General features: G+C 43.4%; 1 protein-coding gene across 5 annotated transcripts in view; it reads right to left on the bottom strand.

Annotated features, from left to right (window-relative positions):
* LOC140465698 (protein AF-10-like) overlaps positions 1-16,928 on the bottom strand; it is a 186,457-nt gene that overhangs the window by 12,267 nt on the left and 157,262 nt on the right. For all 5 annotated transcript variants that reach the window (XM_072561337.1, XM_072561338.1, XM_072561340.1 and 2 more), the window contains 4 exons: positions 16,427-16,557; positions 15,457-15,645; positions 12,871-12,959; positions 10,498-10,886 (listed from right to left, as the gene is read on the bottom strand). In XM_072561337.1, the coding sequence (XP_072417438.1) occupies positions 10,498-10,886; positions 12,871-12,959; positions 15,457-15,645; positions 16,427-16,557 (798 nt within the window). The remainder of the gene's footprint in view (positions 1-10,497; positions 10,887-12,870; positions 12,960-15,456; positions 15,646-16,426; positions 16,558-16,928) is intronic.

Raw genomic sequence — 16,928 nt, 5'->3', positions numbered from 1 at the left:
AGAACTGAACTATTTTGGAATTATCGAGTATGTTGAATGTATGTTTGAATTTAAAGTAGACTATGATTCGACAAGTTGAGAAGAGACCAGCTTCCCCTGGCTCTCACCCCTTTCAAAGGCAGAGCAACTCCAACAACCTGCATCTATATAGCACCTTTCAACACAACGTGCTTCCTGGCAGTATTTTCAGATACAATTTGACATCAATTCACAAAGGAGATCATAGAGTCATAGAGCCATACAGCACTGAAACAGACTCTTTGGTCCAACTTGTCCATGCTGGCCAGATATCCCAACCTAATCTAGTCCCATTTGCCAGCACTTGGCCCATATCCCTCTAAACCCTTCCTATTCATATAGCCATCCAGACGCCTTTTGAATATTGTAATTGTACCAGCCTCCAACACTTCCTCTGGCAGCTCATTCCATACCCGTACCACCCTCTGCATAAAAAAGTTGCCCCTTAGGTCCCTTTTATATCTTTCCCCTCTCACCCTAAACCTATTCCTTCTAGTTCTGGACTCCCCACCCCAGGGAAAAGACTTCGTCTATTTATCCTATCCATGCCTCTCATGATTTTATAAACCTCTATAAGGTCACCCTTCAGCCTCTGATGCTCCAGGGAAAACAGCCCCAGCCTATTCAACCTCTCCCTATAGCTCAAATCCTCCAACCCTGGCAACATGCTTGTAAATCTTTTCTGAACCCTTTCAAGTTTCACAACATCCTTCGAATAGGAAGACCAGAATTGCACGCAATATTCCAAAAGTGGCCGAACTAATACCCTAGACAAAAGTGAGGACTGCAGATGCTGGAAACCAGAGTTTAGATTAGAGTGGTGCTGGAAAAGCACAGCAGGTCAGGCAGCATCCGAAGAGCAGGAAAATCGACATTTCGGGCAAAAGCCCTTCATCAGGAATAACTAATGCCCTGTACAGCCGCAACATGACCTACCAACTCCTATACTCAATGTCCTGACCAATAAAGGAAAGCATACCAAACACTTTCTTCACTATCCTATCTACCTGCGACTCTACCTTCAAGGAGCTATAAACCCACACTCCAAGGTCGCTTTATTCAGCAACACATCCTAGGACCTTACCATTAAGTGTATAAGTCCTGCTTAGATATGCTTTCCCAAAATGCAGCACATCGCATTTCTCCGAATTAAGCTCTATTTGCCACTCCTCAGCCCATCTGCTCAAGATCCCATTGTAATCTGAGGTAACCTTCTTCGCTGTCTGCTACATCTCTAATTTTGGTGTCATCTGCAAACTTACTAACTATACCTCTTATGCTCACATCTAAATCATTTACATTAATGACAAAAAGTAGAGGACCCAGCACCGATCCTTGTGACTCTTCACTGGTCACAGGCCACCAGTCTGAAAAACCACCTTCCACCACCACTGTCTGTCTTCTACCTTCGAGCCAGTTCTGTATCCAAATGGCTAGTTCTCCCTGTATTCAATGAGATCTAACCTTACTAACCAGTCTCCCATGGAGAACCTTGTCAAATGCCTTACTGAAGTCCATATGGTCCACGTCCATCACTCTGCCCTCATCAAGGCAAGGTTACTTTTTAAAAAAAAAACTCAATCAAGCTTGTGAGACATGATTTCCCACGCACAAAGCCATGCTGACTATCCCTAATCAGTCCTAGTCTTTCCAAATACATGTACATCCTGTCCCTCAGGATTCCCTCCAACAACTTACCCATCAACATCAGGCTCACTGGTCTATAGCTCCATGGCTGGTCCTTACCACCTTTCTTAAATAATGGTACCATGTTTGCCAACCTCCAGTCTTCTGGCACCTCACCTGTGACTACTGATGATACAAATATCTCAGCAAGGTGCCCAGCAATCACTTCCCTAGCTTCACACAGGGTACTAAGCTACACCTGATCAGGTCCTGGGGATTTATCCACCTTAATGCTTTTCAAGACATCCAGCACTTCCTCCTCTGTAATATCGACATTTTTCAATAGTCACCATCTATTTCCCCACATTCCATATCTTCCTTGTCCTTCTCCACAGTAAACACTGATGCAAAGTACTCATTTAGTATCTCCCCATCTCTTGTGGCTCCACACAAAGGCCGCCTTGCTGATCTTTGAGGGTCCTATTAGCTCCCTAGTTACCATTTAGTCCTTACAGTATTTGTAAAAACCATTTGGATTCTCCTTAACCCTATTTGCCAAAGCTATCTCATGTCCCCTTTTTGCCCTCCTGATTTCCCTCCTAAGTACACTCAAACTGCCTTTATAGTGTAATGATTCACTTGATCTCTCCTGTCTATACCTGACATATGCTTTCTTATTTTTCTTAACCACACCCTCAATTTCTCTCGTCATCCAGCATTCCCTACACCTACCAGCCTTTCCTTTCACACTAACTGGAATATAATTTCTCTGGGCTCTGATTACCTAATTTCGAAAGGCTTCCCATTTTCCAGCCATCCCTTTACCTGCAAACATCTGCACTCAATCAGCTTCTGGAAGTTCTTGCCTAATACCGTAAAAATTAGCCTTTCTCCAATGTAGAACTTCAACTTTCAGATCTGGTCTATCCTTTTCCATCACTATTTTAAAACTAATAGAATTATGGTTGCTGGCCCCAAAGTGCTCCCCCACTGACACCTCAGTCACCTGCCCTGCCTTATTTCCCAAGAGTAGGTCAAGTTTTGCACCTTCTTGAATACTGAATCAGAAAATGTTCTTGTACACTCTTAACAATTCCTCTCCATCTAAATGCTTAACACTATGGCAGTCCCAATCTAAGTTTGGAAAGTTAAAATCCCCTACCATAACCACCCTATTATTCTTACAGAATCTTAGGACAGATGATCAAAAGTTTGCTCAAAGAAACAGGCTGAAGGTGTACCCTTAAAAGAAGGAAGAGTGGTCAAAGTGGGAAGATTTAGAGAGGGAATTCCAGAGTTCAGGATATAGGCAATTGAAGGTACAACAACCAACTGTGAAGCAATTATATTTGAGAATGCTCACGGGGTCAGAATTCAAGGAGCACAGATATTTTGGTGAGTAGCACCACCGTAGTGGATGACAGATCTCTCGTTTTACACAAGCACACAATTTAGTGAATGTGTAGATCGCCCTCTGTAGGTTGCTTGAAGAGAAAAAAAATTAGCAATCAAGCAGCACAAGCTGGTTTGAAATTATTCATTGCAGAACTTTGATGTCACAGGATGACAACATCATTGACAAAGCCAGCAATTACTGCCAACTTGAGAAGGTGCCACTAGCTAGGCTATTGCAGCTGTATTTCAGGGTTAACCACATTGATATGTGTCTGCAGTCACATGGAGGCCAGACTTGGTAAGGTTAGCAGATTTTCTTCTACAAAGGGCTTTAAAGAACCAGATGGGTTTTTATGACAATTCGGTTGTTACCATTGATGAAGGTCAGCCTTTTACTTCATATTTATTCAACTAATGGAACTTAATTCCCTCGGCTGCCCTGATAAAACGTGAACCTTTCTCTTGGGGTCATCAATGCAAAAACCCTTGGATTGTTAATCTAGTTAACATAACCATAACCCACCCATCACAGCCATATCTGACATTAAGTGGAGCAGAAAAGAAACTAAAGCATTACATTGGACTGTCAATTGAAATTGCAGATTGAAGGGTTTAAAGATGAAAAGTAGGATCTCCGCAGAGTTGAGATGGAGTTTGACACGTGAAGAACAGTTTTTTGAGAAGTTAACACATGTTGCCATGTCTATTTACTTCCATTAGAGGGAGGTCTGCTCGCCAGATAGCTCATTATGAACCTCTGGTGGCTGCGGCAGGTACTGCAGAATTGCAACACCTCATCAAAATCAAAGTCTTCTGGTTCTCCTGAATGAGGTGATAAGCTGCCTTCTTAAATCACGGCAACTCCTGTTGATTCTCATTTTTGACACTAATCAATAGCTTGTCTGATGATTTCATAGGGAATTAAAAAGTCAACCATGGTCTGCAGTCACATACAGGTCAGACTTGTCAAGAATGGAAGATTCCTTTCTTGAGGGGGAGTTCACAACTCCTTGAAACTTGGTCACTGGAAGTGTTCCTAGCTTTTTATTCCATATGTACTTAATGAACTGAATTTATGATCCACTTTCATTTACCATGATGGGATTTGTATTTATATCGACTCATCGGAGGGTCGGTGTGGACTTGTTGGGCCAAAGGGCCTGTTTCCACACTGTAAGTAACCTAATCTAATTTAATCTAATCATTCGCCTAGGTTTCCGGATTGCTCACTTTCTAATATAACCACCCTCTGTGCAGCATAAAGACTTCCAAATTTCAGGCAAATTTTTAAGACAAGATTTTGGATTCTTAAGCCAAGTTCTTAAGGTTCTGTGATGTTGATTAAACATCTCAGTGCTCTCATTAAGAGTTGGGCATCTGCCTGCTGTTATTTCCAACAGCTCATTCCAACTCTTCTGGATTAATTGCTCATTTGTGGTAATGTTACCAGATTTTGTTGTAACAGGTTTGGCCACAGTGATTTTAAAGTAAATCATTGTATGAAGCTCCTTGAGAAGCTCTTGAAATGAAGGGCAGATACAGATTAATATTCCAGTTCTGAGGAAGGGTCACTTGACCCAAAACGCTAACTCTGATTTCTCTGCACAGATGCTGCCAGACCTGCTGAGCTTTTCCAGCAATTTCTGTTTCGTTACAGGTTTTTAAGCATTTGGCAAAAAAGCTAGGGGAGGCATGAGGTAAACATTTTTGACACAGCAAGCTGTTGTGGTCAGCAACGCACTTCCTGAGTGGGCAATGGAAGTAGATGCAGGAATAATGTACAAAAGAAAATTGGATACAACGACTCGGAGAAAAAAATAATCACAGTTCTGTGGGGAAGGAGCAGGAGAATGGGACTAATCAGATAGATCTTTAAAGGGCAGGCACAGACAGTGGATTGAATGATCTCCTTTAATGCTGCATCATTCTATGTAGTGACATTCTCTTCATTACAGATCAAGACTAGGCAGGCTGTCTCACATGACGGGAGAGGCCATTTCTGAATCTTTTATATAGTTCATTCAGATACTTACCCATGCTGACAGTGAAGAGCGAGGGGTTCAGCTGTTCTGACTCCTGCTCTCCCAAGCCATCATTTATTTCAAATCACAGAGTCTTATTTGCACAATATGACATCACCCGACTTGCCAAAGGGCAGCAATTACTCACTCCTGATAAAAATTCAAATTAAAGCACCCTCAGCTAGCAGCAGGACCGAGATAGACAGATCATAGTCCTATATTAAACACTGAATCATCAGGTTAGTTTGCTGATTATAAATACTGGACTATCTTTGGGAACTATGCTCAAATATTCAAACCTCCTAACAAATCTATCGATTAATTCAGACAAAAAATATACTTGCATGCTCTCAACATGAATAATCTAAAATTATCCCAGATCCCATACTATGTCTTGCTGGCATATTCCGTTCACTTAACAGCAGAGTCCTCATGGATCTGCATAGACACCCCCATCCAGCCTCAATGTTAAAGTTCTGCACCTACGCTTTTAAATTCCTCCATCGTCTCATCCTTCCTATTGATGTAACCTTCTCCAGTCCAACAACCACCCCATTCTTGCCTTTCACACATTCATGTCTTCCCTCTCCCAATCTCGGGTGGCCCATGCCTTTAGCTGCTGAATGAGAGTCTCAACTCCCTCACTAATGCTCTCTGCCTTCCTTTAACACCTTGATGAAAGATTAACCCTTTCCTAAGCATTTGCTCCCCCATTCTAATCTCCCTTTTGCTGGTTCAAGATCAATTTCTTTTGTCAGGTTATGCTCACATGAAGCACGATGGGATGTTTTATAGGTACTGTGCTGCAAAACCATTTATCCAAAAACTGGCGTGTCTAAAATGTGTAATTTCTTTGTAATCTTCCATGCAATTTTACCTGAATAGAATCTAAATAAAAAATAAACTTCCAGGGCAATTTTGTCAGGATCTTCATTGGCACGGTGTTGCTCCTGACTAGTTATGGGATTTTCTGCGTTGGATATGGCTCCAACGAACTAAGCTTAACACTCCCCACCTCTCCTGTCCTGTTTGACCCCAAGTACCCAAAGCCTTAACCATTCACTTCAAAGCCAAAAGGTTTTCCAACATGGATTCAAACCTGTGGGTGCCTGATTTCAGGTAGTGTACCTGTGCTAGCTCAAAGGCAAGATTATTAAGATGCTAGAAAAGCACAGCAGGTCAGGCAGCATCCGAGGAGCAGGAAAATTGACATTTCGGGCAAAAGTCCTTCATCAGGAATGAGGCTGGGATCCTCCAGGTTGCAGAGATAAATGAGAGGGGGTTGGGGCTAGGGAGAAGGTAGCAAAGAGTGCAATAGGTGGATGGAAGTGATAGGTCGGAGAGGTGGGAAGGAAGATTGGCAGGTAGGACAGGTCATGAGGATGATGCTGAGCTGGCAGGTTGGAACTGGGATAAGTTGGGGGGAGGGGAAATGAAGAAACTGGTGAAGTCCACATTGATGCCCTGGGGTTGAAGTGTTCCGAGGCGGAAATTGAGGCGTTCTTCCTCCAGGCATTGGGTGGTGAGGGAGTGGCGGTGGAGGCCCAGGACATGCATGTCCTTGGCAGAGTGGGAGGGGGAGTTGAAATGTTCAGCCACAGGGCAGTGAGGTGCAAGCTGTTGTTGCCACGTCCAGGAAAAACGCAATGTATGGCAGTCAGAACATTCTGACCTTCCTACCCATCTGCACAGTCATTTTTTTAACATTAGCTGAGGCACAGAAAGATGACATGATCAGAGGTCACGCAGAGCAGTCAAGTGCTGATGAATGTTGATTTCCATGCGGAGGAAGTGGGAAGACATGAAGTGAAACCCAAGGCCAGTTGAGCCCAGACTGGTGTGTCTGTGCATACTGAGACCTGGACATTTGCTACACTCCCAGCCAGTTAGGTTTGTCAAACTTCCAGGATTGTTCTACAAGCTCCACAGGTGTCAGCTGTGCCTCAGTGCATTGCATATTCACCTCAGAGTCGAAAGGTTGTGGACTTGAGTCAAACTCTAGAGAAGTGAGAACAAAAGTCTCATCAGACACTTGAGTAAGACAATGCCACAATGTAAGTGCAAATCTTTCTCTTTTATTGTTTATTAATCTCTGGACAGAGCTCCAGGTTTTAGACCAGGGCTCATGTAATAAATATTCAGGGATTGTCCACCAAGGATTGGCAACTGATGTGGCTGCATCTTTAATGATTCTTACCAAGGTGGACCTCTATTGTTCTAGATCTGAAGAGAAAACCCAAATGTTTCAATATTCCCAAACTCTCAACCCTCAAACATTGTGTTGATCTTCCACCAAATTGTGTGAATCACCCAACTATCTGAGCTTCAAGTAGGCATTTAGACAGTGGATTGATAGATTAGAAATCTGCTTTCATAGTACACTGGGGCAAATACACCTCCAAAATCCCCAAATGCCATGGAAAATTCAATCACAGTGGTGAACATTCAGAGAAAAGTCACACTCGTAAGCAGAATGGACAGAATCTCTGAGGAATTGCAGCTCCATTGCAGGCTGGTTCTCTCTTACATTTGCTCCTGATCCATCTCTAGTGAGTTTAGTGGGGAAGAAGCAGCCTGTGATTGGATAAGCAGTGAGTAGGTTAAAGAAATAGGATAGTGAGCAAGCTGCTGGCAATGCACAAAGGCCAGAGAGCCACCTTTCAGAACTGCAGGGAGTAGGGTAGGGTTGGGAGGATAGTGATGTGGAGGCTGGAAGGGGGCTGGTGGAAACAAAGAGTCAAGATATAGTGCTAGGGGAAAGGGGTTGGTTACAAGGGCTTTGTGGGATGTGAATATGGTCAATTCTGAAATCTAAATCTAAGATTCAGTAAAATAGGCAAATGACTGTGTGATGAAAGTATTCCAACTGTGTGCATTAACGGGCGGCATGGTGGCTCAGTGATTAGCACTGCTGCCTCACAACACCAGACACCCGGGTTCGACTCCCCACCTTGGTTGACTGTCTGTGTGGAGTTTGCACATTTTCCCTGTGACTGTGTGCGTTTCCTCCAGGTGCTCTGGCTTCCTCAAGTGGGTTGGCCATGCTAAATTGCCCATAGTGTTAGGTGGATTAGTAAAGGGTTAAATATAGGGGAGGGAAATGGGTCAGGGTGGGTTACTCTTCGGAGGGCCAGTGTGGACCTGTTGGGCCAAAGGGCCTGTTTCCATTCTGTAGGGAATCTAATCTAATCTAAACTGTGACAATTGTGGAAGATATGTTTAGGATGATGGCTTTTTTGCATGCAGAAGCATGTCTGATATTTTGAAACATTTTGCTACCTTGTGCTGTCGTCTTGTACCAATTTAAATATTGTCCTGTCTAAGAAATTAGCACTTTCTTCATGTGCTATGGCATTAAATTTAATGTGGGATTGGCAATTATTGAGGATGTTAATGAATTCTTCTAATTCTGCTTCTGAAAGAATCACTGCATAAATCAGCCATCAGTACTCAATGTATTGTAACAGACTATCTTAATAAAGGAGTTAGTGACAATGAAAAATGAGCGTCCCAAAACCAAAATGCGACCCTCATGAAAAGCTCAAGATGAGCCCTTAGGTATAACAAAAATGTGCCATTATTGCTAGAGAGTGTAGATGGTTATCAAGCCTGATACTACCCCCATTCAGACTCCATGTAGCCATATTCTTCTGTAGGAGTCATTGCACAGTGCACAGAATTCAGTTACCACGATCAACACTCTGGCCCAGGAGTATGGAGATTCATTACAGCATTCTTACTAGTGCTCAAGTTGAATACTGGCCAGGAATTCAAGGTCCAAACAGGCCGTTACCCTATCCCACATTGCTGTGAAAGTAGAGATTTCTGTGGTCAGGCCTCTGATGTGTGACTTGAACCAACAACCTTTCGACTCACGACTGCCTCTGCCACCCATTGAGGCACGGCGAACAGGTGTGCTAAGAGTTGCCCAAAACCGGGTAGTCCTGCACGTTCTCCGCAGAGCCCTTGGTCAATTGGTAACCCTCAGTAACACTAAAAATAGCATATCCTCTTGACCATTACCTCATTGCTATTTGTGGGAACTTGCTGTGCAGAAATTGATTGGTCACTTCCCTACTTTGTAGGGAAACCTTGAGAAATGGTTTGAGGAAAAGTTGATGGTTTGGCCCGTGACCATTAGAGTTTAGGGAATGAGCAGCGATCTTATTGAAACATAAAATTCTAATGAGACTTCACAAGGAAAATGTTGGGAGGAAGTTGTCCCTGGTGGGAGGAGCTTAGCCTCTAGGGAGTAAAGTTTCAAAACAAAGAATCTTAGATTAATGATGAGATGAGGAGAATTATTTTCTCTCAAAGGGTCACCAGATTTTGGAATTCTCTTCCTCAGATAGCAATGGAGGTTTGTCAGTGATTTTTTCTTTGTAGAATTCCCACAGTGTGGAAACAGGCCATTCAGCCCAACATGTCCACACTGACTCTCTGAAGAGCATCCCCCTACCCTATCCCTGTAACCCTGCATTTCCCACAGCTATCATACCTAACATACACGCGGGTAATTTAGCATGGCCAATCCACCCAACTTGTACACCTTTGGACTGTGGGGGGAAACCAGGGCACCTGGCAGAAATCCACACAGAAACGGGGAAAACGTGTAAACTCCACACAGACAGTCGCCAGAGGCTGAAATCGAACCTGGGACCCTGGCGCTGTCAGCAGCAGCGCTAACCACTGAGCAACTGTGCTGTCTAGCTAATCAAGGATTAGCTAGAGTCATTTTTGATTGAAATGGAAGTCAATGATTACGGGTGAAAGGTAGGTAAATGGAGGCGTGGCCAAATGAAAATCAGATGTGATCTTTCGTTTGTTTGTTCATGGGATGTTGGTGTCACGGTCTAGACCAGCATTTATTGCCTAAACACAATTGCCCAGCGGGCAGCTGTGTCAATCACATTGTTGTGGATCTGGAATTATATATAGGCCAGACCAGGTAAGGTTAGCAGATTTCCCTCCATAAAGATCATTAGTGAACTAGATGTGTCTCCATGACCTTTGCCAGTGGTTGTCAGCCAATATATTGCAGATTTTATTGAATTCAAATTCCACCATTTGCCACGGTGGGATCTGAACCCACAACACCAGATTATTGATCCGGGGTTCTGGAATAGTAGTGCAGTGACAATATCAGTACGTCACAGCCTCCCCAGAGTAGGCTGGAGGACCTGCACAGTCTACTCCTGCTCCTATTCTGATTTTAAGATTATAACCAGTGACTACATTTTGGGTTGCACATGGATGCCTTTACAAGATGCGCCTTCCACACTGCACAATGACACAGCTTGTCATGAAGGTCCTGTCCCATTGTCCATTTTATCCTGTCTACAGAACGAATACATGGTTATCTGATTAGACACCGACACGTCAGGCAGCAGCCTGTGAGTGAGGCCTATCTGTCCAGAGAAAATTGAGGTAATCTGACCTGTTAGAGAGGCTGGTTAGCGGTGGAACATTAAGGGATGCAGATGTATGTGGGAGGGAGTTATGGATCGATGCCACAGATGCAGGCGATTGGTTGACACCATTCAATGGACCGACAATACCGTTGCTGGTCAACTGGTTTCCTGGAGGGCATCCCATCATCCCGACCATTGTTGGCGTGGTGGAGAAGGCGGTAGTTGCCATGGAAACTCCGGTGCTCAGGCTTCCCACGCATGTCCTGGTTAGGCCATTGACCTGCTGCTGAATTCCAGTCATACCTGGGATTTGGAGTGAGACCGGACTTTGTTGAAGTGGAGGGAGAGGAAGAGGTGGGGTACTCTGTAAAGAGGAAGATGAACTGCTTCTACTGTGGCAACCAGAGCGGAGATCCTACAGAAAGGGAGAGAAAGATCCAATTAAACTCCATGGTGGGAATGAGTCAATTATCTGACTGAACCCTCAAACATCAAATGTTCAGAATTAACGTGTTTCCAGAACACCTTATTAAATTTCTCCACTAAGAAAAGTGCTCTTCACCCCATAACAAAGAACATTGAGAAGAGACCTGATCAAGGTCTATAAAATGATCAAAGCATTCGAACGGTTGATGTGAAAATCTCTGGGTTTGTTGGCAGTCTGCAACTCTGGGCCATCAACACAAAACAGTTCTGACTAAATCCAACAAGGAATTCAAAAGAAGCTTCCTTATGCTGTGAGTGGCAAGAATGTGGAATGTGCTACCATGGGACACAGCCTGGAGGCACTCAGCGGGAAGCTTAATAAATGCAGGAGAAAGGAACAGAAGGGTATGCAGCTGGTGTGAGACAATGCTTGTGAAGAATATGAATGCTAGTACAGGATTGCTGGGCTGAATAGCCAATTACTGTGCTGAACAACAAGGCTAGATGATGTATGGGAACAAATATCCCCACCAAGGTCACACATCAGACACACTGGGAAATACATTGCTGTTCCCTCCCTATCGCTGGGTTAAAATTTTGGAACTCCCTAATATCTCTGTGGGTGTCTCTACATCCCAACAACCCCAGTGATTCAAGAAGACAGCTCACCACCACCTTCTCAAGGAGCAACTAGGATGGGTAATAGATCCTGGTCCAGCCAGCAACACCCTAATCCCAATATTAAAAGACGTCATATATTAAAATAACCTTTGTCAGAAGTCCAATCACCATAACGTAGGCAAATTTTATGCACAGCAAGATTCCACTCAGCAAGGATGGATGACCCAATAAGTTGGTATTGGTTTGCAGAGGAAATGATAAGACTTGACACACAAAAACTACCAAAGTGCCAGAGAGTGAGGTTTCTGCACACATTCACCTCTCTCCTCCTGTACTCCCACAAGTTTCTTTCTCTATCACTGATGGACATGCTTGGCCCTGAGCTAAGGAAGCCCTCTACAAAGCTCTCAGCCCCACCAACTATCTCTTCTCCTTTAAGGGGCACATCAAACCTCCCTCTTTAACCAAGCTTTTGGTTGTCTCGCCAAATAGCCCGTTAGATGATTCAGTGTCATGTTCTGCTTGATAAAACTCCTTAAAGCGCCTTCCATATTTTACCATGTTAAACACACTACACAAGTGCAGGCTGTTGTTGCTGTCAGACTAGTCACCTTCCCACAAATGTTTCCACTACACACACTTCTCCAAGGGAGCAGATTGAAAATATTACATCTCTCAAAAACAGCAGATGGGAGCAGAGTTTAATACTTCATCTTTGTACCTTGGACACTGCAAATCTCATTCACCATTACACCAATGTTTTGGCATCAAACAAAGGCAATGTCATATTTAATTCAGGTTGAGAATTCTGCTACAGGCTCCTTAAATGTCATGTATCAAAAAGTATCAATTTTCTGATGATTCTTCACGGAGATTGAAATTGGACTATGCCATTCAGTCCTTTGAACCTCTGCTATCATCATTTAGTTGGATCACTGATGTGTATCTTTAATATGACACCCTGCCTTGGTTCCTGTTAAGTTGCTTAACAAAAGCCCATCAATCTCAGTCTTGGTTTCTTCAGTTGAGTTTCCTGCTCCCATTCTGCCTCAGATTTTGGCGATGGGATGCGTGGGGTGGTTTGGTGGGTGTTCTCCATTTCCAATACCCTTTTTGTGTGATGTAGACGTTCCTGATATCGTGACCACCCTACCAAACAGCCTCTCTGTTCAAGGTTATGTCCCCATGTTCGGGGCTCCCTAGCCGAAACTCACTGCAAAATGTGTTGAATTATATACAAAACGGTCTGCTGCAGATGGAGCAAAAATGCATCTAATTGAACAGGATATTGCAAGCTATTAGACCCCAAGGTGCAGGAAATATCGGACACCCTTAGCCTGTATATTAAATACCTCTGATGATGCGGAGAGCGAGTTCTCGGTTATGAAACTGCCTTTTGAGGGGGGACTCTTACTGCTGTTCAGTAACTCAGAGCTGCAAGCTGCATCCAGGGGAAAAAAAAGAGGAGAAAGATACTGATTAATGATCAACCAAAACCACTTATTGATCAGAATGTGTCTCTCTGCATACAACAATGTAGTAGGATCCACCAAGTGAAGTAAAATCTCAATCCAATTGCAAAGAAACCAAAGACAAAAAATCTTTCTTTCAGACAAACCTCACATCACATCTGGCGGGATGTTCCAAAGTGCTGCATATCTGAGAAACATATCTCTGAAGTACAGTCGCTGTTACTCCATTGTAATATGGACCTTATGTGTGCATAGCAAGATCCCACAAGCAATCAATAAAGACAGGAAAATTTGCTTGTTGAAGTGTGGTGTGTGGCATGAATGAAATGTGGATCTAGAAAACACCCTTGATTTAAATCAAACCATGGGATCTTCAATGATGGAGGAAGTCAACAGGCCCCTGCATTTAATATCTCCTTTAAAAGTCACACCATCAATTCTGGTGAGATCAATTAACCAGCCTTTCTGATCTGTGGATTCCCAAATAAAATCCTCACTTTTGGTTCTTTTGCCAATGGAACTTAATCTGTGTCCTCTGGTTATAGACCCTTCTGCTAATCAGGGTTTTGAGTATCACTCTGAAACCACACCATTCACCTGTTTGTGAAAATTACAGGTTGACAGACTTGCTTATTAAATTAGATTAGATTCCCTACACTGTGAAAACATGCCCTTCAGCCCAACAAGTCCACACCAACCCTCCGAAGAGTAACCCACCCAGACCCATTTCCCTCTGACGAATGCAGCTAACACAATGGGTAATTTAGCCTGACCAATTCACCTGACCTGCACATCTTTGGACTGTGGGAGGAAACCGGAGCACCTGGAGGAAACCCACGCAGACACGGGGAGAATGTGCAATCTCTGCCTGAGGCAGGAATTGAACCTGGGTCCCTGCTGCTGTGAGGCAACAGTGCTAACCACTGAGCCACCGTGCCGCCCCCTGATAAAGAACCATTGTTACTTTCTGTGACCTCTGTAAGTGGACAGTCCTCAATAAGGTCAACGGCATTTCTATGACATGGCATTTTTGCGAGTGTTTTACTTGGCCACATTCTTCTATTCTATGCACTGCCACATGAAAACCCCGGACCCAGTGCTGTTAGTGTAACTTTCATTATCTCTTTTCGATTCGTATACAATGTGGAGGTGTCAGTATTAGACTGGTGCCAACAAGGTCAGAGGTCACACGACTGCGCTGCTCCGAAAGCTTGTGATTTTACATAAACCTGTTGGACCATAACCTGGTGTTGTGTGATTGCTGACCTAGGTTTGTACAGTCAGTCGGTGAAGGAGGCGATTCAGCCCACTTTGCTAATGCTGCCTCAATGAAGAGTTTTTCAATTAGTCTCACTCCCTTATTCTTTCTCTGTAGATCAGCAATTTTTTTTTGTTTTTGACTATTTATCTCCTTTGGAACATTACAAAGGAATCTTTCTCATCATTCTTTAATGCAGCACATTGTAAATCATCATAACTCAGTACTTAGAGAAAGAAACCCTGACATCTTTTCTCTGATTCTTTTTCTAATTATTTTAAATCTTTGCCCTATGATCCCTAATCCTCCCCACCAACAAAATCAGTTCACCCTGATTTACTAAGTAATAAGTCAAAGCTCTTCACAATTTGGACTGTTTCCATTAAACCTATTCTTAACTGATCTGTTTAAATGAAGCCAATGCCAGCTTCTCTCTTCTGTCCTCATAACGGAGGGTCCTCATAACGGAGGTTCCTCACCCTGGCTGCCATTCTGGTCAATCTCTCCTGCACCTTCTCGCAACTACTATGTCCCTCAAAAAGCCATCCAGAATTGAAAGTGATTCACTACCCTGTGACTAAAGAAATTTCTCCTCATCACAGTCTTAAATGGTCTGTGCCTTATTCTAAGGTCACGTCCCCTCATTTCAGAGTCACCAGTCTGGGGCCACATCCCACCTGTACCCACCATGTCACAGCCTGTAACATCAGTGAGATCACCTCTCATTCTTTGAAACACAAGGTCCAATTTCCTCAATCTCTCCTGTTAAAACAATCCTAGAATCCAGGGATTAAACTGATGAACCTCTGCTGAACTCCATCCATGGCAAGTACATCTTGCGCAGAGAAGTGGACAATACTCAATGTGAAGTCTCACCAAACTCTATAATAACGAGATATAGTATACATAAAACCCTTTATAGCAATAACCACTATACGACTGCTTCTGACTGAGATGAACAGTGTACATACGCATATCTGTGTGGGTCAGGTTGGTTGAATTATAGAGTAATTTGCCTTCCATTATTGGTTGCAAGTTTGGCTGTTTCTCCTTGGCCAAAGCTGCAGTAAAGGATTACTCTGGCACCACAAGTGAAATCTCAGTTGACATCGGCTAAGAGCACCTAATGATAATCCTGACTGGGCCATTCATTAAGTGCGTCATCCAGTTATGCTCTCATGTTACTCAGCAGAAAAAAGCATTCTTACCATTCTGGGAGGTCATTAAATGTGCCTGGGAGGACGGACCATTGCTGGATGTCACACTAGCAAAAGGGATGGAGAGCTGGACATTCAGCAGCTGAAGACGCTCTTTCTTTGCAGAGAGATTCATGATCTGTTCCTGTAAACGTCGGTTATCTAACTGAAGCAGGTGCAATGATTTTAACATGTCCACAACTAGAGGATGAAAAACAAAAATCAGCATCTTGCTTCTCTCTCCAAAAAGGGAACAAATTCTACCCAAAGCAATAAAAGCCACCACATTATACATCTTCGCTATGTTTTCTCCCACGTTCCTGAAGATGTAAATCCTAGCTATCTCAAAGTGCATCACAATACAAAAATGAGGTGGGATTGTAAGCTAGAGGGTACAAAGAGACTGCCCCCAGATACAGAAAGATTAAAGGAGTGGGTGACAAGCTGTGGGATGGTGAGTAACAGGGAAGTGAGAGGTCATTCACTCGGACAGCAAGAATTCAGAAGCAGAATGTAAATAATAAGGCTCAAAATCTTTATACGTTGATGTTCAGAGAAATTAGTGTGTACTTATACACAAGAAAAGCTATTCAATTCGTCATTCCTCTAACTCTTTCCCAATAGCCCTTTGATAGGTATACCTTTCCAATATCAGTTCTGGATCTGCCTCGAGCATTTCAGCCAATGCATTCTAGATCACAGCAAGTTGCTGCACTGAAAAACTGAGTCCCATGGTTCTTTTGCCAAAAGCCATCAACTCGCGCCTTCTGCTCATCAACCCTTCTACTAAGTGAAACAGATTCTCCTCAACTTTGCTATCAAAATCAATCATGACTTTCAATGGACCTAATATGTCTTTTCTTACTCTTCCAGAGAGTAAGATTACAAGAAGCACCACACACATGTCCTCACCAGACCATCACGCACAGGCAGAGTATACAGGAGGACGTTGCTACCCCCAATACAGTGGGTCAGTACTTACTGTCAATGCCTCCCTCTCCACTCCAATGCTTGTCCAGGAGCTCCTCTATGTTAGACGTTGTTTGTGGTACATTCTCCAGCTGACTCGGTATGGTCTGATCGTACAACATGGACAAGCCGCCAATGGGTGAGCTGCAATATTGAGGAAAGAAAAGAGACGAGAGCTGGAACTCCAAAGAAACAAAGTAAGGAATGGGCAGATGAGTTTTGGACAAAATCAAGTTTGGGGGATGGGGTGGCTCGTGAATAATGGGAGGCTGGCCTCAGTTACACTGGAATTGTCAAGTCTCAAATAACTAAAGTCATGGATAACAAATTAGCTGAGGCAGAAGCTTGGTTACCAATATTACAGGGGTGGAAATAAGGGCCAATGACGTGAATATGTATTTTGAATCCAGTCTCTTGGTCAAAAGATTGAAAACAGTCTGCTCTAATTTTTCTTTTATTCATTTGTGGGACACGGGGCACTGTTGGTGAACCAGCATTTATTATCCATCCCTTGT

Source organism: Chiloscyllium punctatum, chromosome 42 (assembly GCF_047496795.1).
Source record: "Chiloscyllium punctatum isolate Juve2018m chromosome 42, sChiPun1.3, whole genome shotgun sequence".
Taxonomy (NCBI): domain Eukaryota; kingdom Metazoa; phylum Chordata; class Chondrichthyes; order Orectolobiformes; family Hemiscylliidae; genus Chiloscyllium; species Chiloscyllium punctatum.
Note: the sequence above shows the minus strand (reverse complement) of the source record. Positions and strands in the feature narration are given on the sequence as shown.